At 33.4% G+C, this 25,889-nt stretch overlaps 1 protein-coding gene across 2 annotated transcripts in view; it reads left to right on the forward strand.

Moving 5' to 3' along the window:
• Positions 1-25,889, forward strand: part of BBS9 (Bardet-Biedl syndrome 9) — a 447,702-nt gene that overhangs the window by 180,192 nt on the left and 241,621 nt on the right. The window contains exons 14-18 of one of the 2 annotated variants that reach the window (XM_060020706.1): positions 2,029-2,082; positions 8,222-8,324; positions 9,796-9,900; positions 12,039-12,053; positions 16,962-17,102. In XM_060020706.1, the coding sequence (XP_059876689.1) occupies positions 2,029-2,082; positions 8,222-8,324; positions 9,796-9,900; positions 12,039-12,053; positions 16,962-17,102 (418 nt within the window). The remainder of the gene's footprint in view (positions 1-2,028; positions 2,083-8,221; positions 8,325-9,795; positions 9,901-12,038; positions 12,054-16,961; positions 17,103-25,889) is intronic. The other variant, XR_009520638.1, reaches the window with a different exon arrangement.

Raw genomic sequence — 25,889 nt, forward strand, 5'->3', positions numbered from 1 at the left:
CTGCCTGCAGTTTGGGCAAAATATATTAAATTTATCTATATCTGTACCAAAGTTGATCAATTTAGGAAAGTGATTGAATTCACTGTTTTTTACTCTGTATGGAATTTATGTCATATAATTTTTGGTTAGGAAATGACTTTGATATTTACGTATCACAGCATAATATAGTAAGTAGTTCCATAAGCTTTTCAAAGATTAATCTTAGTATAAACAGCCAACCCAAGTTGTGATAAACACTAACATTGCCATAGTATAGTAAGTTGGGTATACGTAAAGAAAGTAGGACTATATATGAAAGAAACATTCACCCAGCTGAGTCACATAGTAGAGGTACTGTTTAAACATTGGATATTCAGCACACACCATTTCTCACTCTACCTGAAGGGTGTAGTCTGAGTGGAACATTTTTGCTTAGTTAGCTGACAAATGTACACACATTTTCTTGCCTTGGAAATGATTCTTTTTTTCCTTTGGGCAACTTATATAATTTTTTCTAGGTTCTCTTAAACATAGGCTATTTGGATTGAAATTCCCTTTCTGTTCTTTAGCAACTTTTGATCTTTCTGAGGAAAGGCCTTATGTAATAGCACTGTATTGTAATATATATTTCCCTATCAGTAACCTGGAGTGGTTTTTTCTCTTAACTAGATGTCTCTTTTCAGCTTCATTTCCCCTTCTTACTATTTCTTTCCTTCTTAAGAGATTCTTGAGAGTATCATATTCATCCCATTGGAAAACATCAGTCCAACGATTTAGGTGGCTGTGATGCTATGTTGTCTTTGTAGAGCTACTTCTCTCTGGCTGTAATTTCATGTTTCCAAAGGACTTTTGTCCCTGAAATATCTAGGTGTTAAATATGGATTGAAAAGAGCAGGAAACAGGAGATGTTGGTTTCTCTTCCAGAACTGCCGACAGCTAAATGTAAAACATTTCCTGGATTTTAGGTAATACTAGAGCAAAAAGCCTGGCTTAATATTTTATTTTCAATCATTGTTATGAAAGCACACATCCAAAAAATAATATAATTAGCGTTAGAATGGGGGATTTTATAGAAGAGATAAACATCGCTATCCTCTCTTCTTGACTGAGAAGTTGGATCAAAGTTCATATATAGTTTCCTATGGAATCATAAATAGAATATGAATCTCCCAACTCTTAATTATGCTGATGGCCATTACATCATAGTGATCCCCACTGCTTAGAAGTGATTTAATTTTTCTTAGTAAAATAATTCCAAATAGGTTAACAAAGTACAATGGATTTATTCATTGTTGGACAGAGACTTCATGATCTTAATTGTTCCCTCAGGAATTCATGTGGGTATTATTAGAAAATATGTTACGCTTTGATCTTATTCTATTATAGAGTGACCATATTTTCCTCTCAACCTACCACTCTAAAACAAAGTTATAAATTCTAAGGAAATGTTTGCTCTATTATATTATATTCTGAATTCTTTAAGAGATAGGACCAGGTAACCAAGGCTGATGCTTAAAGAGTAAAAGAGTTTATGATATGCGCTAGGAAAAAAAAATACACTCCTACTTTTGTTTTATTTTCTAGATGTAAGGCCACTGAATCTTTATATCATTAGTTACATGTCTTAAATATCAATACATATTATTAATCAGAATAAAACATACCTTTGGCAAGCTAAAAATACAAGGACCTAAAAGAATGGTGTACTGTTTATATAGAAAATATACAGAAGTCTTCTTTTCTATAATATAAAGAATGAGTAAATTAGTTTCAGTTTTTAAGGACATTTGGCAATAGAGTAGTTTGATAGTAAAATATGTGAACTTTTCTTCCCTTTTTGGAGTCGTGGGTTTTTAAATATTAGCTTGTCACTTTCCCAGTGAAGCCATCCAAAAAGCCACACTGACTCTTTTAGTCTGCCATCAGAGTGATAAATCCTTTATAGTTTTTTTTGGTGGTGAGAAGTATGTATCACACCTACTGTGTTTACTCATTGATGTGCAGTATTGAAACTATTCTTTCCTTCTCTTCTCAATTCTGTGTTTACAGCAATCTACTGATGTTGAAGTGGGAGCTGACCTTGTCCCTTCAGTCACAGTGAAGGTATTGTACATAGTTCTAGACTGTAATGTGGAAACAGTATCACACATTTCATCACATCTGCCACTTGTCACCCTATAAGTAGCTTATGGAAATGTAAAACAAACACTTGGTGGGCAACAAACACTTCTCTATTAGAAGAACTAATAGACATTTACCAGAGAGAACATCAAAATGGCCAACAGACACATGAAAAGATGCTCAACATCACTGATGATCAGGGACATGTGCATCAAAACCACATGAGATATCACCTCACACCTTAGAATGGCTGTCATAAAGAAGACAAGAGACAACAGGTGCTGGTGAGGATGTGGTGAAAAGGGAGCCCTTAAATATTGTTGGTGGGAATGTAAGTTGATCCAACCACTTTGGAGATCAATTGGAGGTTCCTCAAAAAATTAAAAAAAAAATCTGTATGACCCAGCAACTCCACTTCTGGCTATAAACCAAAGGAAATGAAAATAGTATTTCCCACGAGAGATATACACTCTCATGTTTATCGCAGTATTATTCACAAAATAGCCACGATGTGGAAACAACCCAAATGCCTATCGATGGATGAATGGATAAAAAAAGATATGGTACATATACACAATGGAATATTATTCAACTATGAGAAGGAAGGATATCCTTCCATTTGCAACAACATGGTTGGATCTTGAGCACGTTATGCTAAGTAAGATAAGTCAGACAGAGAAAAACAAGTCCTGTATGATATCACTTATATGTGGGAATCTAAAAAAGTTAAGCCTGTAAAAAACAGAGGGTAAAATGGTGCTTACCAGGGGATTGGGGGCGGTTAAGAGTGATGATGTTTAACGGCACAAACTTGTAATGAGTAGTAAATAAGCCATAGAGATCTAATGCACCGTATAATGAATATAGATAATATTATACTATAATTATGTAATGTGATAAATATCACTGCCTAGGCAATCATATTGCAATATATAAATGTATCAAAGTAACATGCTGTACACGTTAAATGTACACAATGTTACACATTAAATTTATTCAATTAAACAAAAGATTTCTTGGTTAAAAAGTTAAGAAAAAGAAAAACCCAAACAGTTGACATTTGTAAGTTTTCCTCAGCCTTGAGTAGTAAATAGATAGCCTTTATTGTTTACTACAAATATAAAACTAGTAATTGCATTTATAGCAATATGTATATAACAAAAAATTGTTATGACTTATTCCTACCATTAATTAAATGTGTAGTATGATTAAGGGTCTTTTTTCTAGAAACAAAATTAGTATTTAAATATACTAAAGGAATTGTGTCATCACATTCATAGTAGACCAAGCAGTTGATTGTATTATCATATATATATTGGGGAATCATATGAATGTTAATAATATCTTTCTTCTATGTATGATTATGTGTGTGTTTGAAAAGAATTTCCAGCCATCTATCTGCCATAGTATTAACTTTAAATGGATGTATTTATGGCAAGAAAATATTAAATGAAGAAGCCACAAAATAGAGTAGTGACAAATTGATAGTCCCCAAAAAATAGAATATGAAGGATGTGGTTTTGGTTAAGATTTTTAGTCCTGCCATTGTAGAATTTTAGAACTAGAACTCAAATGTAGAACCCTCTTAAGGCATTTAGATTAAAGTGTGGTAATAAGTCAGCACATTATTAAGCTGAAAATATTTATCACTGCCCAGACTTTGGAGCCAGGGAAAGTTGTGGATCTTGGCGATTTGCTAAGTCAAAACTTGGACAGGGCTTTATATTTTCTTAGATTATGGGTTGCTGTCCTTGGAGGAGTTTGACAGGGCACCAGGCTTTACCAATTGTGTTCGCTTATACTAGACCCAGCGGGTGGCCCAAGTGTGGGGATCTTTGGTAGAATTTGAAGGGAGCCGAATCTTATAACAGTTTCCTAAGCTAATTTTTTTGGATTCTTGCCACTGGTAGCAAGGGTGGTCTTTTCCCAGTCTCCATTCCCCCTGTCCAATCAAAGGCTCTATCCCATTAATACTTCTGAGTCTGGAAAAGCATTAGTGGCAAGAAATCAATCATTTAAGAAAAAAAACCCAACAACCCTGTAGCGTTCCAGCAATGATCTATAGACTTCTGTGTAGGGAAATCTCTTTTATATCTATCTACTGATACTGTTCTGACACATAACATAATAATTCAGGAGCACACTGCAAATTGCAAAAAGAAATCTTGTACCTAAACCAGATAACTTTGCTCATGCTAATTTTTTCCCTCACTACTAGTTACTGCTATAAATAAATACACATTTCCCTCCCATGCCGTTCTTAAGCTTTCATGTGTAATAGCCACCTTAAAATGGTGGCATGACACTATTGGAAAATTCTCCTTCATTAGGAGAATAACATTTAACTATGTTTGAGAATGGCTAAGTCACAGCTCTCTTCCTTATTGCCATTATAAAAGAATGGGAAAGAATGCGACACACAAGAGTTGCACAAAATCAGCTGGACTTAAGCAGCGGACACCATGACTTCCTGATTCTGCCTGACAGTTCCTATACAAATTTCTGTTATAAATCTCTCCTTATAGCCTTTTATAACAACAGCAGCCAAGATATATAACCATGTAAGTTTCCATCATAATAAATCCTGTTAATTGAGAAAATTTTTCCATCCGTTCCAAGTGAATGAAGATGTGGCTACCTTGAGTGTGTGTGCGTGATGCGTGACCATCTATCTATTGCAGGCAACTAAGGCAGAGTGGTTGTTAATACCTGGCCTTTGGAGTCATGTTTATATATCTAGGATAAAAATTTAGTATTATGTTTCCTGAGGATCATATTTTATTTTGTTAGAAATGGAAAATAGCATGGAAAATTCAGATATTAATTTTCATATTTCCCCCTTAATATAATTATTTTTCTCTTAAAATATGAGGTTTATGGTCTAGCCAAGTCTTTAACTTTTTTTTTGGCTCAAACACAACTCTTCTTTGTTACTGTAGTTATTTTTGTCACACATCTTCTTGATTCACTTTTGAAAGTGCCTAGTCCATTGTTGGGATTCAATAGATCTGTGTATGAGAGTTATCACCATTGATCTTGCATCTAAACTAAATGCAAGCACTTGTAACAAAGTAAAATTGTACGATTGTTGTCTAAGTACATGTTGTTATGCCAGGCAGAGTCAGAACGTCTGCTGTCTTAAAAATGGCTTATTCTACCTCAAGGATTTTTCATTTTCATTTTTAAAACTAACCTCTCACAAGATGTTCCTGGTCATAGTTTTCAGCTCTCTTGCACATGTTGGCTGGATGGTCTTAGACGTATTATTGAGCTTCTGTGAACCTCTATTTTTAAACTGTAAAATGACGGTACTTCTTCATTTGCAGAGTTATTTTGGGACTTAACCACAATTGATTAAGAGTGTGGGCTCTGGATTCTGACAGACAGAAGTTAAATTGTGCTTCTTCCACTTATAATCAGAGTAGCGTTAGTCAAATTATCTAGCTTCTCTGAGCCACATTTTTCTCTTATGTAAAATGGTATATTGTGATAGTACCTGTTTCACAATGTTGTAATGATTAAATGAGATAATACACATAAATAATTTATTAGCATGGTTTCATGAATATAGAAAGCTGCTAATGGTTATTATCATTAATTTTATTTAAAAATATATGTACAGACCAGCATATTATTGTTAACAGTAAAATATTGAAATTGCGTTCTGTTTATTTAGTGGAATAGCTATCATGTCTACAGCACATGCGTACTTTCTTCTTCCCATAATAACCATCAGTGTTTTATTAAAAAGGTATTATGCTTTTTATAATGGTCAGATATCATTACAGAATCTTTGTGGTATGCAGATTTCCCGCCATGTATTCCCAGGGCTTATAAAGTAAAAATTGAGTGTTCATTGTTCATTTGCTGTGTTTATTGTACTTATTTGCATCAATAGTTGTCCTTTAAAATTTTTACTTTGCAAGTCAAAAATTTTGTGCTTATTTTAAGTTGTACAGAATATCCACATCATTTAAAATTAATACAAGACATTTACTGAATCTAATTATATGTGTATAATGTTTGTGGGCCAGATGTATATTCTTGTATATTGTTTATCTATAGTATGTATGTATATATATAATTAAGGAATAGTTGATACATGCCTTTTACCTAAGAGAAAATTCAAAATGACTTTTCTTAAAAATTAAGTATGCCCTTGCATTATGTCAATTAATAATGGAATGTATCTGTCTCATATACTAGAGTCTAGTAACTAGACTAAATTATTCCATAGCAAAGGTGCCATGTATAATAGAAGAGTGCTTCTCAACTCTGGTTGTAAATAGCTATCACCTGGGGAACTATTAAAGCAATACCAATACCCAGGTCTACTCCCAGAGATTGTGATTTAGTTGGTCTAGCAACTCTACCTGGCCAGTGACTGTGATAAATCTGGCTTACCATGTGGATAAACTCATCCAAAGAGACTGTTCAAAGAGGCTGGGGCTTTTAGGAGACAAAATCCAAAGAGAGAATGTTCCCAGTGGAAGCCAGATCTTTAAGCTTTTTCTTTGATGCCCCTAGCATTGTGGCCCAGTAAAGATCCTTGGGCCTGATGGATTCTATTGACGTTCCTCCTCAGGGTGAGTGAGAGAAGTCCTGGCCTTCTCTACCCATACCCACCCTATTTCTCAGTCAAACTGTTAACCCAGAATTCATAGCTATTAACTCTGACTGGAATGGGAATTATCATTCCAAGCATCATCAACTAAGAGCACCAGTTTGGAAATGCAGCCAGCTTAGAAATGCAGCAGTCATTATTGCCATTCTTTGATATTTTCTAGAATTAGTTATGTCAGGTATTTTTGTATTAAGCCGTGGAAGAAAATGTAGTGCTTTGATATGTATTTAAACTATTGATAGTAAATACCTACCTAGAAAGGAAATCTTTAGAGCGTAACTTGTGTAAAAGGTAATATACTGATACTAGATAAAATAAATAATTCATGATGCCACATCTATACATGTAAAGAAGAATGAACACATATAATATCTCATGATGTAATTATTCACCAGACATGAGGGCAGATGTTTTTGGTCTGCTTTTGAGAGAACATTTTTTAGTAGCTTTATTGAGATATAATTCACATACCATACAATTTGCTCTTTTAAAGTGTACAATTCAATGATTTTTAGTATATTTGCAGAGTTGTAGAATGATGACCACAATTTAATTTTTGAACATTTTTGTCCCTCCAAGGGAAACCCCATATTCATTAGCTGTCACTTGCTGTTCTCTCCATTCCCCCACCCCCAATCCCACTACTATCCCAAAGCAACTACTAGTCTATTTTCTGTCTCTGTAGATTTATAGATTTTCCCACTCTAGATATCTCATATAAATTGAATCATATAATATGTGGTCTTTGTGACTGGCTTCTTTCGCTTAGCATAGTATAATGTACCCATGTTGTAGCATGTGTTAGTACTTCATTTCTTTTTGTTATTATTAATATTATTAAATATTATTCTGAATAACATTTCATTGTAGAGACATACCATATTTTGTTTGTCCATTCATCAGTTGATGGACACTTGGGTTGTTTCTAGTTTTAGCTATTATGAATAGTACTGCTATGAACATGTGTACAAGTTTTTGGATGGACATATGTTTCATTTCTCTTGGCATGGAATTGTGAGGTCAGATGGTAATTTTATGTTTAAGTTTTAAAGAAACTGTCAAACTTTTTTCTTGAATGGCTATACCATTTTACATTTCCATCAGCAATTTATGCAGGTTCTAGTTTCTCTACATTCTTGCTAACACCTGTTTTTGTCTGTCCTTTTGGTTATAGCATTTAAGTAGATGTGTAGTAGTATCTCATTGTGGTTTTACTTTGTATTTCATACAAAGATTTTGAGCATTTTTTCACGTGCTTATTGGCTATTTGTACATCTTCTTGGAGAAAAGTCTGTTCAACTCCCTTGCCCAGTTTCTAACTGAGTAGAACTTTTTAATCTACTACCTATGTTACAGGTTATGTTTTGTGACAGCTCATTTTTTTTTCTCAGATGGTATTTCCTAATTATTTGCTAATGATTTTTTAAGTAGTTGTGATATTCTATCAATTTGGAAAAAATGTAATTTTTTTATTAATAACGATTTCTATTTTCTCAGGTCACACTGCAGAATCGAGTGACATTACAAAAGATCAGATTATCGGTCTATGTACAACCACCTTTAGTATTGACTTGTGATCAGTTCACCTTTGAATTTATGGGTAAGTGTTTTGTTTTGGCTTAAAGTCTATCATGGTATGAGGTTTTTTTTAATTAAAATTTTTTTTATCAGTGGGTTTATTTCATGGCTCTATTTCTTGTCTGAATAGTGAGACTGGTATCTTCCTGAAATCAATGATTGTGTTGTTTTGCTTATATTTTCCCTCCAAACATCAAGCATGGACATTCAGTGAATGGCTGTTAAGTTGAAGTAATTACAGATTTTCAAGCGCTTTTCTTAATAATTGTACTTAAATACTATATTTTGGAAGGCTTTTTTATTGGTGTTTCTCTAGTGAGCTATTTATTGAATCTGTAATGTTTGAAGAAAGAATATTGGCTTTGGAGTCTGGCCTGAATTTGAATCCTGGCTCTGACACTCAATGTGTAACCATGGGCAAGCTACTTTAGTAATTACTTGGAGCCTCAGTTTTGTTTTGTTTTAATCTGCAGAAAGGGGATAATGATATCTGTGTTACAGAACTGTTTTAATTAGAATTTAATCAGAAAATTAATTGGACTTAATTAGAAAATGAATCTATGTAAGGTAACTGTAATAATGCCTAAGATTTCTTTGCATAGGGTCTCTCTTACCACTTACATCCAGTTGTCATTAGTCCTGTTAAAATGATTTCTGAATTATCTTTCAAGTCTTTTTCTGTCTTTCTTCACTGCTACTGTTCAGCTGGGAACCCTATGTCTTATTCACAAAAAGCAAGAACATATCTCTCTTTTTTCCTTTTTATAACCAACCCCTACCTTAGGTGCCCGACAGATAGTAGAAACTCAGTAAGTATTCATTGCATCAGTGAATGAGTGATTGAATGGTTGATGTAAACTTGTAGGTGATATCTCACTTTATTTTTTAATTTTTCACAATAGTTCCAACTTGTCTTTCTAAAACACATTCTGGACCATTAATTTTTCAAGTTAAAAACCTCTTATAGCTCTCTAATGCAGGTTGGAGGTCAAATACATGAATATGGAAGGCTATGCACAATCTGCCAAGTTGCCACAGTTTTAGTTACATCCATATCCAATTCCCCCTTCCATTTTCTCCTGCAGTCTGTGTTCTAGCCATGATAAGGTACTGTTTCCCACTCCCAAGTTCTCTTGCCCTTTGCGTACCTTTTGCTTTGTTCATGCTGCCTGTTCATTTGAGTAAAGAGAAGCAGTGGTGTAGAATGTGAGGTACTCTTGTTCTGGAGTCAATTCCCAGCTCTGTATTAGCTATATGACCTTGGGCAAGCTTTTTAATCTCTTTGTAGCCATTTTCCTCATGCACCAAAAAATGGGGATAATAATAATACCCACCATGTAGGGTTGTTGTGAGGATTAAATGAGTTAATCTATGTAATTGTTATGTAAAGTGCTTAAGACAGTAGCTGGCATGCAGTATATATCTAATTTTAACTGTTTGTTAATAATAATTGTCCAAAATTATGTAATATATTATTTTTACATTGCTTATAGCACCAGAGATGACTAGAACAGTAGGCTTTTCTGTTTATCTGAAAGGAAGTTATTTACCATCTGAATTGGAAGGAAATGCTGTTGTTTCTTATTCCAGACCTACAGGTAAGCATACAGTTGTTCATGAATTTACAAGCCTAATCACTTCTTTTAAGTTTTTGGAGTTATGAGTTAAATGTTTAAGTGTTTAAAATGGGAAAACACATTGTAAAATATTATTAAATGAAAAAATATTCTTTTCTAGTGTTAAATAAAAATGTATGTTCAAATTACTTTGATGTGTTATGAATAATTAGTGATAGTCTATTTAGCTGATTTCCATATGTAATGTTTGATTCTATCTTTTCAATTAATAGCAAATATGATGTATTTTTATTCCCACTAGAAGAATGTTATCTAGTCAGACTTCATGTATTTGAACTAAAGAGAAAAACCTAGTCTGAATTAGTAAAAAAGACTATTATGGGTTGCTGTAATATTAAGTCAGTCTTCAGAGTTTCAAACACTGCTTTAGTGATTAAATAAAACTATTATCTTACATATTAAAATATTTAAGAACAGGATCTGTATTATTTCAAGGAACTCTTAATAGATCAAAAATGTTATCTTTAGTCCAGTGAGATCTAATTATTATAAATTTCAACTTGGGTTCAATTTTGTAGTTTTGTGTGTGTGTGTGTATGTGTAGTGAATTTTTCATAGTAACAGTTTGACAATTAGTTGATTGATAGAATAAGAATAATTAGTTATTGCTTTTTTTAAAAACGTTTAAATGTAGTGTAACTGATAGGGTATTTCAACAATGTTGCATTTGTGTTTTTTAAGCATTTCTGTACAGTTTTCTTAATTTAAAAAGCTTAGAGATGCCTTATTCATATTTTTTTCTCTCTGTTGATACCTACTTTGCTTACTTAGCAATGTTTTTATGAGACTGATGCAACTACCTACTGTGCTAACAAGGCACCTTGGCAATGTTTTTAATAATAGTAGTTCTTATTTTGTCTAAGTGAATTTTCTGTTTTATGCATTGACAACTCTATGCTTGGAGGTGATTTTGTAACTTTAGTACATGTTTTCAAAATCTGTTTCTCCTTCTTTGTAAGTTATTTTGCTTTAAATTATAAAAAAAATCATTTCTGGCCAGAAGTAACCACTTTAACCATTTACCTGTATTTTCAAAATTTGGGGTAACATAAATATTTTATCGTTAAATGGCTTTGCAAAAGCTGGCTTTGGAGAGAAATACAAATCTTCTGTAAGGGATCAAAGAATGATGGACTTCTTAGTTGGATGTTTCTGAAAAGAGCATTGAAATGTTCAGTGTTATTTTAATTTTGAGTTGTGAAATAAAAAACAGGAAATGTTGGCTAAAATCTCTAGATCATTTATCATTAACTGAACATCTCAATAATCATAGGCATGATTATACTTTTTATCTTTGTTACACCTTGTGTATGTAGTTATAGAGATTGTTGATGCCTTAATTCAACTCGTTATTTCATTTGCTTTCAAAGAAAAGTAGTGATAGTGGTTGAAAATAAAGAAATGGACTACCTAGCAAGTGGACAAAAGGCTTAAAAATTCATTACAAAGTTATAAAATCATTCAGTGAGCTTATGGTTGCACATACCATTTTTAGCTATTATGCTTTTCTAAAGACAGAATGTGAAAGACTATAAATTGTTACTAAACCAAAGAGCATAGGCATTAATTGGTTGAAAGTTAATTAGAAGTTAAAGTAAAAACAAGTCTATAAAAGTAAAAGAATACCATGACAGCTGAAAAAAAATAGACATTGTTCCATAGTAGTATCTATTAACTAAAGTTATAATATAAGCAAGACTAACTGGAAATATTAATATTATATATTTGTCTTTCACTCAGATTTTTTCCAAAAAATTCATTTAATGCTCTTGATGTCATTTACATATTGAGTCTGGTTTGCTTTTGGCTAGATCATGTATCTTTACCTGTTTTTGCCACATTTATACTGGAATAACACCCTCTCATGGATTTCTGAGAATGGATGAAATATATTGTTAGATTTCATTTATTCATGTTACATTCTTCAATTGTGAATCGGCTTATCTTTATTGGAGGGCCATTTAAATCATCTGTAAGAATCTTCAAAATTTTAAATTATATTTTAAGCAGATATGTGTTAAGTTTGTGTTGTAATTTTATAACAGATAATTTGTTACATTTTCTACCCTATCCCTTTTTGAATTGCCTCTGATGGATAGATCGAAATCCTGAGGGTAAGTGAAAAGATAATTTAGAACAAAATGAATTTCAGAACTGAAATTTGGTCAGTTAATTCAATTGGTATTATACCATGAATGAATTCTTTTTATGGACTACTGTTTTAACTATAGCAACCTCTTTAGGGTGATTCAGTGCCTTGATCTGGCTATGGAGAAGCTAGTATATGTTTCCACTTATAGATACTTGTTATTCATTATTAGTTGTTTCAGAGTCATGAGAAACAATGAAGCTCCATGACTTTTTTGAACAAAACCAAAGGCACCACTGACAACTTATTTTTGTAAGTCATTGGTGATTTACCTGTATGCTCAGTTATCTTGGTTTACTTAAAAAGAGTAAGGAAAAAAATTCTGAATTCTAAATTGTATGATTCTGTATACCCCAAAATATTCACCTCTTTGATCAGAATGCCATGTGTACTCATTCTATGGGCCTATTTCTTGTCTTGTTAGAATTTGTGGGGGAATATCATCAAGGGACTAACCCCTTGAACTTGCCTGGGTCAGTGTTGTCACCATTTTGTTTTCCCCAAATCCTTTGTTTATTACTCTGCTATAATACTTATCATACTATGAATTTCATTAAGTTTGTTCCTTAGGTTCCCCTAGTAGATTTTTGAGCTCTTTAAGAGCAGGGTTCAAGTACTTAGGATTGTATAGTATCTGGTTATATGACAGGTACTCTATAAGGATCTTCTACTTTGATTATTTTTCCTCCTAGACACAGACTTAATGTGATGGTTTGTCTTAGTTTAATAGCCATTTTAGATTAGTATTAGGTAATATTAATTAGTAATAATTAGATAAATAAAATACTTAAAAATAATGGCATTATTTACTCATATAGTTTTGGTGGTGCCAACAACCTGAGTTGCATAGTGTCTGGGAGGTGAATATATATTTATATGAGAAATATTTTAATAGAAGTAAGCTTTTAGCTTAATAGTATAAAGTATGCTTGTCAAATTAGAATTTGGGTTATTAAAAATAATTTTAATAATGAATATTTACATTTTACTTTGCAAGATTTCATGTAACTGATAAGATTTTGCAATAACTTTTATAAAATACAATATTATTATTTAAATTATTTGTTTTGAATTTTAAAAAAATCAGTAAAGGTTATTATTGAAAGGAATTTATTTCCTCTTACTAAAAATTCAGATCAAACCATGAGAAAAAAAAATCACAATATATGGAAATTTTAGTATTTCAATGCAAACCTGAAGCTGGTTTTAATAATCTCTTATTATATATTTTAAAATTATAATTAAGCTTCAGGGAGTAGAGTTGAAATATTCAGCTTTACCTAGTAGGCAAGAAAATAATATGTTGCCACTTAGATCTTACTTACATAAGGCTTCAAATTTCAAAGACTTTTCCATTTTATTGGCCTGATCTGTTCAGGCTGTATTGCAGATAAGCAGTCCTGCTTTTACATATGGAAAAAGAGAAGGAAACGAGGTTTTATGTTGTCCCATAAGAGTTTGTCTCCATTATTTCTGCATTAAAGTTACATGACATGGGCAGTGTAAAACATGACTGCAGATGGAGCACAGTACGTAGCCAGACATAACAGGAAGGGATCAAGGAAGTTCTGGCTACCAGACATTGCTACTGCTTTGGGGTTCCTTGTTTTCAATAAGAAATGACTCTAGCAGGCCCCTGGAAAGAGTTCTAAAGGCATTATGTAGATGTGTAATATATAGATATAGTTATTCTACTCTGGTATATAAGTTCTTTTTTCTTTTTTTTAAAGCACATTTTGGCATCCCTCTTGACAGTGATACTGGTCTCTTGGGTGTGCCAGGGGTAATTAGAATTCTCTTCCTGGAAAAATTGTTCTGTCAGGAGTGATTTTGATCTGAATTTTCTCTCTAAGTGTTAAATAATTTTGTGATTAATTGCACCATGGTAGTTGCGACTATCCATTTCCTCTAGTAGGCTAGAAGGGGAAGTGTTTGAAGGAAAGGTGATTATATTTGTTTAAAAACTGTAGGAAAAGTCAGTGTGATGAGTGAGTAGGCCAATATTTGAGTATTACAAATGACCAAATTCTTCTTTTCTCTCAGCATTATATTCAGAGAGTTGAATAAGCCAAATAGAGACTGTTTTGCCAACTAAATATCACTGATGGTAGGCAGTTAGGATCAGTTAGGCTCTTTCAACTGAGTTGAAAGCTATCCTACTAGCAACTTTGGAAAGTCTTTAAGTGCAATATAATTCTTTCCTTCCTTATTACAGATACACATATGCATATACTCACACATACCTCTACATGTTTCTGGCTTCAGGTTCTTAGCTACAGTTATAGCCTGAAGAGTAACTGGTAGCCAAATCTGCATTCCAAGTTTCTTAAGAAAATGTAAATCTCAATAGAAATGTGCCACTGATAAACTCCATGTCTAAATACTAGACATTATATTTTGAAATGTTCGGGTTTTAATTTGATGGGAAGTAATATAAAATATTGGCAGTATAATTTTTCTTTTTAAAGGTATGGTTTCCTTAAACTGGTTTCTAAAGGATTTCATACTCTTTTTTCCCCCCCAATGGTAAAACTTTTCAAGCTGCCATCATTTAAAAAATAGCCATAATCATTTTATTAAGTATGAGTGTCATCATTTTTCAAAGTAATGTTTTCCAAATGTCCTGTGAAACAGGTTTACAATTCCTGGAGAGAAAAGAAATTCTGGAGGGGTTCTTCAAATCTTAGCAACTGCAGACCATTGCCCTAGTGTGTGATATTGTCATTAACTGACTTAACTGAGCTGTGAATTGAGTTACAATGTATTTCCCTTCTTGGGTTTATTAGTGCTTGCAATCCATTTGTTTCAATTTCTGAAACATTTATACACCACCAGTTTCTTTAGCTCTGGGTTCTTGGAGTTTTAGGGTAATAATCTAAGTAACATAAGGCTAGTGTTGTTGATCATGATTAGTTTCGTTTGACCACAAATTCAGTCAGTACCTGGTCCAAGTGAAGTAGAGCCACAGTTTCAGCAGTGTAGTTTTAGAAGAGCATTTACAGCCAAATTTTATTTGAACAATTAGCTCAGACTTTGGTTGAAAGTACATAGAAGATAGCTTCTCTTTGTGCATGTACAGGATTGTCAGAAGATGAAGCATTTTTTCCCTGTTATTCTATTCATTGAAAATGAAGGAACTGGAACTAGGTTTCAGTTTCCTTGTTCTTTCCAGACTGCATCTATTAATTGAGGCTGTAATTTATATATTGTAGAGGAAAAACATTAGTAGGTATATTTCCATAATATGGGGATATATGGAATATATGAAGTTGGAAAAAATAATGCTTTGTAATATTTTTTGTAGTGTTATTGATAGTTGTGGTCTGAGCAGTAGCTTAGATCACGTTACCATAATATTTTGAGTCAAAACATTTCATCATTTTAAAGTACAAATACACATGCCTCTAAAACCTCACAAAATGTCAGGAAATAATACCCTGGGACTTCTCTGAAGAGACACCAGTTATAGTTTGCATCTAGGATTCCAGGAGAAGTGAATTTAACATCTGTTGGTTATGAGCAAAAAATGAGCTATGTAAAATTTGATGGATAATAGATTATGTTGAAGAGAATGACAAATATGCTCCACATGCTCTGAAAAAGTATTTAATTGGCTTCATATATCAATATGCTTGCCATTGTTGATCTCTTACTATCCTAGTGAATAAGTAGTTCTGAAAAGTGTACTCCCAGCTTGGTTATAGAGTAAACCACACAACTCCAATTGGCATTAACAAAATATATTGCTAATTCTAGGAATCCTATTTGGGATCATGTCTCCAAACTTTACTGCTTCCGCTTTTGCTATTTTTAAGCTGCTCTCTGACTCCACCGTAAAGAAATAAAGGAATTAATGTGTGGATCTATCCAGTAGAGTAGAACATTTTAAGTTTTCCTTTTTTCTACAGTAGTTTACTAAGATATAGTTTTCTGTATATTATCTTTTGTCTTACCCAGTCAAAAATAGAATCCTAGTATAAAAGGAGAGAGAACTAAAGTTGTAGAATTGCTTTACTTGATTTATAAGTAGAGAGCTTAACTTGCTTTGGTTTCAGTTTCATTCTTTGTAAAAATATTAAAAGGAATGATTTTTAAAAACTTTAACTTCTGATATAAAACTCTTCATTGTTATTTATTTATGCAGTTACTTATTTCAATATACCTGTATACTTTCTGAAAAAATTTGAGAATTGAACGACTATGTAAGCCTTTCAAAATGTTGCTTAACAGTGATATGTAAAGTTAAATGGATTGAGAAAAATTCAATTTGTATGAAAGTAATATTCTTCATATTGATGTGTAAAATGACATTAGAATGAACTTCATTAGAACTTCAGTAGGGCAAATTCTGCTTTCATGCTCATAATTTATTGCAAATTGTTAATTGTATTTTGAATCTCCAATAAGTAAAAAAACAAAAATTAAAAAATTCGGGGGGTAAAGAAATGATTAGATATGGTCATATAGAGTCTTCCTGATATAAATTTCATATTCTTTGCTCGTTTTAGCGGATAGTCTTGGGTTAGGGCTAGAGCTTTGAAGGTCTTAAAGACAGTTCAGTAATTGAATATAACTACATATAATGTTTTATATAGCATTCAACTGTGATGATTTTTAAAATATGATATTACTATTAAAGGCAGAGTTTACCCCTATGCTCCTTTTTAAGATTTTATTTTTGCCTTGTACTTTTTGACAATAAAGTAAAAACATAAATTATGATAATGCTTTCCAGTTATTTCAGTTATGCTAAATGAAATGGGCAGGTAACAAACATTTAAACTAAGATATGTTGCTACTATGTACTACTATTAGTAGTGCAATATTTTTCTTATTTGTCAAATTTATGAATATATGTTTCTCCTTATTTCAGGCATTCCTCGAGTTAGCCAATGTAAGTTTAGACTTCCCCTGAAATTAATCTGCTTACCAGGCCAGCCTTCAAAAACTGCAAGCCACAAACTAACTATTGATACCAACAAATCTCCAGTCAGTCTTCTCAGTCTCTTTCCAGGTAGGACTCTTGAAGTAACATGCCTGTAACATCAGAAATGTTAAGAATTTAGAATGGAATCCTTCATCAGCAGGTAATGATGGGGTAATTATCAGATAATTGTTAAGTCAGAATGTAAAAGTGCCTCAAGGATTTTTTCGTTCTGTTTGCGGGTTCAAAGGAAATAGCTTATATCAACAAGGTAATAAAGCGTACCTTTTAAGTTTGATTAAAATTATTATAATCATTATTTTGCTTCAGTATTCAGAAATGAAAACATCAGATGTTTCTTTTTAGACTGTGGAATTTTTTGGCTTGGAATGTAAATATTTATTATTCATCTTTATTGTAGGTTTTCAAATATATCCCTTTTCTAAGCATGTAAATATTTATTATTCATCTTCATTGTAGGTTTTTGGAAAGGTACCTTTTAAAAGCATATTCTTATGCCCCTGAAAAGTAACCTCATAAGTAGGTGCGCTATGTGGTTGTGCTGTCTTCAGCAGCTGGAGGGGGCAATGTTCATTCTTTGCCTCCAGTGCTTTAGAAGGGGCTGCATGTATAAAGCTAGAATATCACAGTGAACATTATTGGTAATTTGTGAAGGTGTGACTTTCTCCAGGTGTTGGTTTTTCTTTTCGAGTAGCTTAGAAAAGAGAGAGGCATTGATTGGATAAAACATCTTTAGTTGCCAGGGTTTCTAATGTGTCGCATCTATTACCTTTCTTGGTGATGAGGTGGAATTAAAAAAAATAATCTGGGAATTAAATCGACCCTTTTAAATCCATCATTAAAAATCAGCACTGTTGACTGTAAGATGCATCTTCATCCTTGCATTAGTGAATGGATTTAGAATACAAGTATTTCCCACAAGGTTTAGAAATTTATGGTAAGTCAACTTTTGTGTTATTACCTACTTAAAGTGATTAAAATTTATTTTTCATTAATTTGAAGTGTTTTTAAAAGCTTTATTTATATATAACTCTATGAAAAATCTCCAAGATGCTCTTTATTACAGTTAATCTATTTAGTTTGAATGAGTTTGAATGAATGAGAGAGAGAGTGTGTGTGTGTGTGTGTGTGTGTGTGTGTGTGTGTGTGTGTAGTTAGCAAATAGTTTTGTACCTTTTGGTTTCTAATTCCCTTTCATTCCCTTTCTTCTTCGTCAATTTTCTTATAACAAATTTGGATTATAAAAAAGGCAGAGAGGGGCTTCCCTGGTGGCGCAGTGGTTGAGAGTCCTCCTGCCAATGCAGGGGACGCGGGTTCGTGCCCCGGTCCGGGAGGATCCCACATGCCGCGGAGCAGCTGGGCCCGTGAGCCATGGCCGCTGAGCCTGTGCGTCTGGAGCCTGTGTTCCGCAACGGGAGAGGCCACAACAGTGAGAGGCCCGCGTACCAAAAAAAGAAGAAAAAAAAAAAAAAAAAGGCAGAGAGTCACTACCTTTATAACATCTTATGAAAACATACTAGTTCCTTGGTCTCCTACTCTATCCTGACAACATAGTTGGAAATTGTATGTTGCGCACCAAATTTATTGATGCCTTTGAAAAATGTTTAAGACTCTGGCTTCTGAGTGGTCAATCTTTACTGTAGATGACTGAAACCGATAGAGATTGAATAAGAATGTATGCTTTTGACCAGAGAGGGAAACTCTGTAAGCCATGGATTGGTTAAGAAGTACTAAGGAAAGCTTATAACTCATCTGTCCTGATTTTAGACTCAGTTGTTTTGATGTCACAGGTATCTTAGGCTCATCAGCATATATTTGCTTCTTATTCACTTTAGAAATGGGACTCAATGACAAATTTTAAAAATTTCCCCTGAGTCAATTTATGTAATATAGTTTGTTCTTCTTTTGAGTTTCCAGATTTGTGTTCATATTAAACATGCTGGAATCCTGTAATTGTTTAAAAGAAGTACTCTTGCTACTTTTTCACTTTTCATGATACGTTTCACTCTTGCTATATATGATGTTAAAGTTGCTATTACAAGTTATTTTTTAATGGAAATAAAATTAATGATCTTCATAGAGAAGAAATAAAACTACTTTTAATCTACATCTCTTCCTATTTGTCTATTTCAGTTCTTTTTTTTGTATATTTAAAATTAATTTTTGTTATTACAAAAGAAATGTGAAATTTAGGAATGAATAACCAAAAAGAAGAAAATGAAAGTTACTGGTAATTCTTACACCCAGCAATATCTACTTATATTTCATTACATTTCCCTACTCTTTTAAAAAATATTTTTTCTAAGCATTTCATCCCCCCAAAGAATATTACTTTGCGTATTGCTGTGAGACACCTTTCTATATAATTAGATTTTTTATTTTATGATTTTAATGATTATATACTATTCTATCATAAATAATTTGGCCAGCATTATATTTTTCTATATTTATGTTGTTTTCAGTGTATTAATATTGTAAATATATTATAGCAATATTTCTCTAAATTTATTATTTCTTTTTTTTTTTTTTTGCGGTATGCGGGCCTCTCACTGTTGTGGCCTCTCCCGTTGCGGAGCACAGGCTCCAGACGTGCAGGCTCAGCGGCCATGGCTCACGGGCCCAGCCGCTCCGCGGCATGTGGGATCTTTCCAGACCGGGGCACGAACCCGTGTCCCCTGCATCGGCAGGCGGACTCTCAACCACTGCGCCACCAGGGAAGCCCTATTATTACTTCTTTGATGAATATGTAAAAGTGGAATTACTGAGTCAAGCAAAGGATAATAGTATTTTTAAAGCTTTTGAAATATAATGTAAAATTGACTTCCTGAAGGGCCATACTAGTTAACTCTATCAACAATGTTTGAATGGAGGTGTCTAGTGCCCCAAATACTGGCCAGTAGAGAATATTATAATTATGAAAAGCTTTAATATGCTTAATGGCTATATAGAAAATATTTATTTACATATATATATAAATAATTATCTGGAGTGATTTTGGCTAAATGTGACTTAAGCAAGCTAATATGTATTTTTTATCTCAAATAAAGAGAGGTCCACAAGTGGGCAGTGGAAGCTGGTATAGTGGTTTGTGAATGTTATCAAAGACCCAGCTTTTTTCTTTCTTTGCAATGTGCATTTTCTAGTGTGTTGGCTTGTTCCATGGCAATAAGATAGCTGCTTTGGCTTAAGTCATCATAACTGACTACAGGGCAGGAGGTAGGAGAAAGAAATAGCTATAGCAATGACTGTAACTTTTATCAGAAAGGCGTGTTTCCATAAACTTCTTAGGAGATTTCTACTTAGGCCTCAATAGCCAAAATACTGTCACATGGCCTCTTCTAGCAGTAAAGGGGACTGAGAACTAATGTAGATAGGCTGGGGAAAAAGAGGCTGGGAATAGATGTTAAATTAGCTGACATTCAGTGTATGCCATGATACCAGTAATTTTACACAAAAATTTTACATAAATGTAATAACAGGGCTTCCCTGGTGGCGCAGTGGTTGAGAGTCCGCCTGCCGATGCAGGGGACGCGGGTTCGTGCCCCGGTCCGGGAGGATCCCACATGCCGCGGAGCGGCTGGGCCCGTGAACCATGGCCGCTGAGCCTGCGCGTCCGGAGCCTGTGCTCCGCAACGGGAGAGGCCACAACAGTGAGAGGCCCGCGTACCGCAAAAAAAAAAAAAAAAGTAATAACAAATAGCGTGCTATTGTAGCAGCCTTTTATGGTACTCAGATATATGGCTATCTTTCCTTGTCAACGAATTTGTATTTTAATGTTTACATAATGTTCTGTTGTTTAGGGGTGCCATGTACATAGCTTTTTTGTACTTCTCTGTTTCTCTTTGGAGAAATTCCTTGAAGATAAATGACTGAGTTAAAGGATATGCACATTTGAAAACTTTATTCAAATGCCAAAGTTACTTCCAGAATAACTTTATCAGGTTACAAGCCCAACATCAGGGTTCATACCCAGGATAGCAGCTGGATTTAAAGCTTTTAAAATTTTTGACATGGTTAGGTGAAATATGACATCTCTTTTTAAAATTTGCATTTCTAAATTATTTGTTAGCATAGAAATTTTGTAATTGTTATTAACTACTTGTATTCTTTTAACATATAAGGTTTATATTTTTAGGTAGTAAAATTTATTTTAAAATTTAATTTTATAACTGCTTTATTTAGTTTCAAGTTTTCATGTTGTGCTTAGAATGATCTCTATTTTAAGGTTATAAAATATTAATTATATTTTCTTCTGGTACATTTTAATACATTCTTTAATTCTGAAACACAGCTTCAGTATATTTTTTTGTTTTTATAAAAAACAACTTTATTGAAGTATAACTTATGTACACATGTATAAAGTATACAATTTGGTAAGTTTTGGTGTTTGTATATACCTTTGACACCATCCCTGAAATCATGATGCAGAAAATATCCATCACCCCAAAGAGCTTCCTTGTGCCCCTTTGTGATCCGTTTTTCCCCCATCCCCTGGCAACCACTGGTTTCCTTTCTGTCACTATAGATTAGTTTGCACTTTCTGAAGTTTTATAAAATGGAATTACTCAGTATGTGCTCTTTTTTGTCTGCCTTCTTTCATTCCCTTTTCAGATTATATGACTTGCACATATTGTCTCCCAGTCTATGGCATGTCTTCTCATTCTTTTAACAGTGTCTTTGGAAGAGAAGTTCTTAATTTTGATAAAGCCCAATTTATCTGTTTTTTCTTTTATGGATCATGATTTTAATGTTATATCTGAGAAATTTTTGCCTAACTCAAGATTACAAAGTTTTTCTTGTACATGTTTTTCTAGAAGTTTTCTAGTTTTCTGTTTTCTATTTAGGGCTCTTATCCATTTTAAGTTGATATTTATGTATGGTGTGAGATATGGATAAAATTCATATTTTTGCATATGAGTATCTAATGTTCCAGCACTACTTTTTTTTTTTTTTTTGGCTTCACTACGCGGCTTGAGGGATCTTAGTTCCCCAACCAGGGATTGAACCCGTGCCCCCTGCAGTGGAAGTGTGGAGTCCTAACCGCTGGACTACCAGGGAATTCTGCCAAACTACTTTTGAAAAGACTGTTTTTTTCTACTGAATCACCTTTGCAAAGTTGTTGAAAATCATCTGAATGTATATCATAGGACTATATAAATAATCAGAATGTATATATATATTTCTGCTCAGTTTGTTCCATTGATCTATTTGTCTTTGCCCATCAATATTGCTATATACCAGTAGCATAGTGTCTTAATTACTATATATAAGTCTAGAAGTCAGGTAGCGAAATTTCTCCAACTTTATTCTTTTATTTTCAAAGTTGTCTTGGATGTTCTAGATCATTTGCATTTTCACATGAATCTTAGAATCAGCTTATCAATTTAAAAAATGCCTGAGATTTTGATTGGAATTGGGATTTCAACTGATCTAATTCTATAGATCAATTTGGAGAGAAACAACATCTTAACAATATTGAACATGGTAAAATTTGCTCCACTTATCCTAGTTTCTTAAGATGAAAGTAGAGACCTTCCTTTATTTCGGGCATATTTTATTTTTCTCACTAAGAGTTTGTAGTTTTCAATGTACAGGTCTTACAAATCTCTGTCAGATTTATCCCTAAAATATATTTTGATGTGATTGCAAATTGTAGTGTTTTATTTCAATTTCAAATTGTTCTTTCCTAGTACATAGAAATACAATTGGTTTTTGTATGTTGATCTTGTATCACACAACATTGTTTCTACTAGCTTTCTTTTTGTAGATTTAATCAGATTTTCTACATAGATGATCATGTCATCTGTAAGTGAAAACAGTTTTACCTCTTCCTTGCCAGTCTGGAGATTCAGTTTGTTTATTTTTTGCTTGCTTTTTAACCTTGGCTAGAACCTCTGGGACGATGTTGAATAGTAATGGTGAGAGCAGACATTCAGTCTTTCAGCATTAAATATGTTTAGATGTAAGTATTTTGTAGGTGTCCTTTACCAGCTTGGGGAAGTTCCCTTTTATACCAGGTTTGCTATGGGTTTTATTAGGAATAGATATTTAATTTTTTCAATGCTTTTTCTACATCAATTGAGATATTTTATATCATTTTCTTCTTTAGTCTGTTAATAGGTGGATTACATTGATTAATTTTTTAATGTTAGCCCTACTGTGCATTCTTGAGATAAATCATACTTTATCATGATGTATTTTCCTTTCAATAGACTGTGGGATTTAATTTGTTAAACTTTAGTTTATAATTTTTACATCTGTGTTTATAAGGGATATTGATCTGTAAATTTGCTTCTTTATAATTTTGTGTCATTAATGTGGAGTTTATGGAATGAATTGGAAAATATTTACCTCCCTTCAATTTTTTTGAACAGTGTGCAGAATTGGTATTATTTTTTGCTTAAATAGTTGGAAGAATTCACTAGGGAAGTTTTCCAGACATAGAGTTTTCTGTATGGGATAGCTTTTAAACTACAAATTCAATTTCTTCAAAAGATATAGACCTCTTAGGTTATCTATTTCATATTGAGTGAACTTTGTTAGTTTCTGTCTTTCCAGGAATATGTACATTTCATCTGAGTTGTTGAATTTATTGGCATAAGGTTGTTCATAATATTTTCTGATCCTTTTAATATCTGTAGAATCTGTAGTGATGACAACTCACTCATTACTGATACTGCTAATTTGTGTTTTCTCTCTTTTTTGTTCCTGATCTGTTGACTAGAGGTTTATCCATTTTATCTCGTTTTGAAAATCCAGCTTTTGGTTTCATTCATTTCCTCTTTTTATTTTTTGTTTTCTATTCCTTTTCATTTCTCTCATATTCCTTTCTTCTGCTTACTTTGGGTTTAATTTTCTTTTCTTGGTTAGTTGGTTAATGCTATAAAATTTTCTCTAACTATTGCTTTAGCTGCATCCTACAAATTATGGAATGTTGTGTTTTTAATTTTCATTCAGTATAAAACAGTTTTAAATTCCCCTTTTGATTTCTTTTTTGACCCTAGTGTTATTTAGAAGTATGGTATGTAGTTTCCAAATTCTTGGGGATTTTCCGTACAACTTTTGTTATTGATTTGGAATTCAGTTTCACTGTGGTAGGAAGACATACTTTGTATGCCTCGAATCCTTTTAAATTTATTGAAACTTATTTAATGGCCCCAAGATAGGACTGTTTTTATAAATGTTCCACATGCATTGGAAAATAATGTATTTTCTTCTGTTGTAGGGTGGGATCTTATGTAAATGTCAGTTAAGGCAAGTTTTCTGATAATGTTTTTAATCTTCTATATCCTTACTGATTTTCTGTCTACATGTGTCAATTATTGAGAGTAGTTTGTTGAAGTCTTCAACTATAATTTGTCTATTTCTTTTCTTTTTTTTTCAGATCTGAAGTTTTTGCTCCATACATTTTAAAGCTCCGTTTTAGGCACATGAAAGTTTAGGTGTATAATGTTCTCTTGATTATTATGAAATAGTCTCGGTCTTTCTTAATATTCTTTGCTCTAAAATCTACTTTTATGATATTAATATAGCTATTCCAACTTTCTTTTGCCTAGTGTTACAGTGATATATATGTATATTTCCTTTTTTTACTTTTAAGATGTTTACATCTTTATATTTAAAGTAGGTTTCTTATAGGTAGCATACAGTTGAGTCTTGGCTTTTTTAATGCAATACAATATTATCTGTCTTTTAATTGGGGTGTTTAGACCTTTTTTTGTTATAAATTTATTTACTTATTTTTGGCTGCGTTGGGTCTTCATTGCTGTGCACGGGCTTTCTCTAGTTGTGGCAAGGGGGGGCTACTCTTCATTGCAGTGTGCGAGCTTCTCATTGTGGTGGCGTCTCTTGTTGTGGAGCATGGGCTCTAGGCACACGGGCTTCAGTAGCTGTGGCACGTGGACTCAGTAGTTGTGGCTCTCAGGCTCTAGAGCACAGGCTCGGTAGTTGTGGCTCATGGGCTTAGTTGCTCTGTGGCATGTGCGATCTTCCCAGACCAGGGCTCGAACCCGTGTCCCCTGCATTGGCAGGCGGACTCTTAACCACTGTGCCACCAGGGAAGTCCCTAGACCATTTATTTTTAATGTGATTATTGATATGGTTGGCTTTAAATCTACCATCTTGCTCTTTGTTTTCTATTTGCCTCATCGGGTTTTTTTTTTCTGCATTCTTTTTTTTTTTTTTTTTTAAGAATTTTTTGATGTGGACCATTTTAAAAGTCTTTATTGAATTTGTTACAATATTGCTTCTGTTTTTTTTTATGTTTTGGTTTATTGGTCATGAGGCTTGTGGGATCTTAGCTCCCCGACCAGGGATCAAACCCGCACCCCCTTCATTGGAATGCGAAGTCTTTTTTTTTTTCTTTAACATCTTTATTGGAGTATAATTGCTTTACAATGGTGTGTTAGTTTCTGCTTTATAACAAATGAATGAGTTATACATATACATATGTCCCCATATTTCTTCCCTCCTTCATCTCCCTCCCTCCCACCCTCCCTGTCCCACCCCTCTAGGTGGTCACAAAGCACTGAGCTGATCTCCCTGTGCTATGCGGCTGCTTCCCACTAGCTATCTGTTTTACGTTTGGTAGTGTATATATGTCCAGTCCACTCTCTCACTTTATCCCAGCATACCCTTCCCCCTCCCCATATCCTCCAATCCATTCTCTAGTAGGTCTGCATCTTTATTCCCGTCTTGCCCCTAGGAAGGCGAAGTCAACCACTGGACCGCCAGGGAAGTCCCCTCCTGCATTCTTTTGAATTGAGTATGTTTCATGATTCCATTTTATCTCCTTTGTTGTCTTACTCACTATACCACCTGGTGTTAATTTAGTTGCTTCTTTGAAGATTATGGCAG

This window comes from Delphinus delphis, chromosome 9 (assembly GCF_949987515.2).
Source record: "Delphinus delphis chromosome 9, mDelDel1.2, whole genome shotgun sequence".
NCBI classification, from domain to species: domain Eukaryota; kingdom Metazoa; phylum Chordata; class Mammalia; order Artiodactyla; family Delphinidae; genus Delphinus; species Delphinus delphis.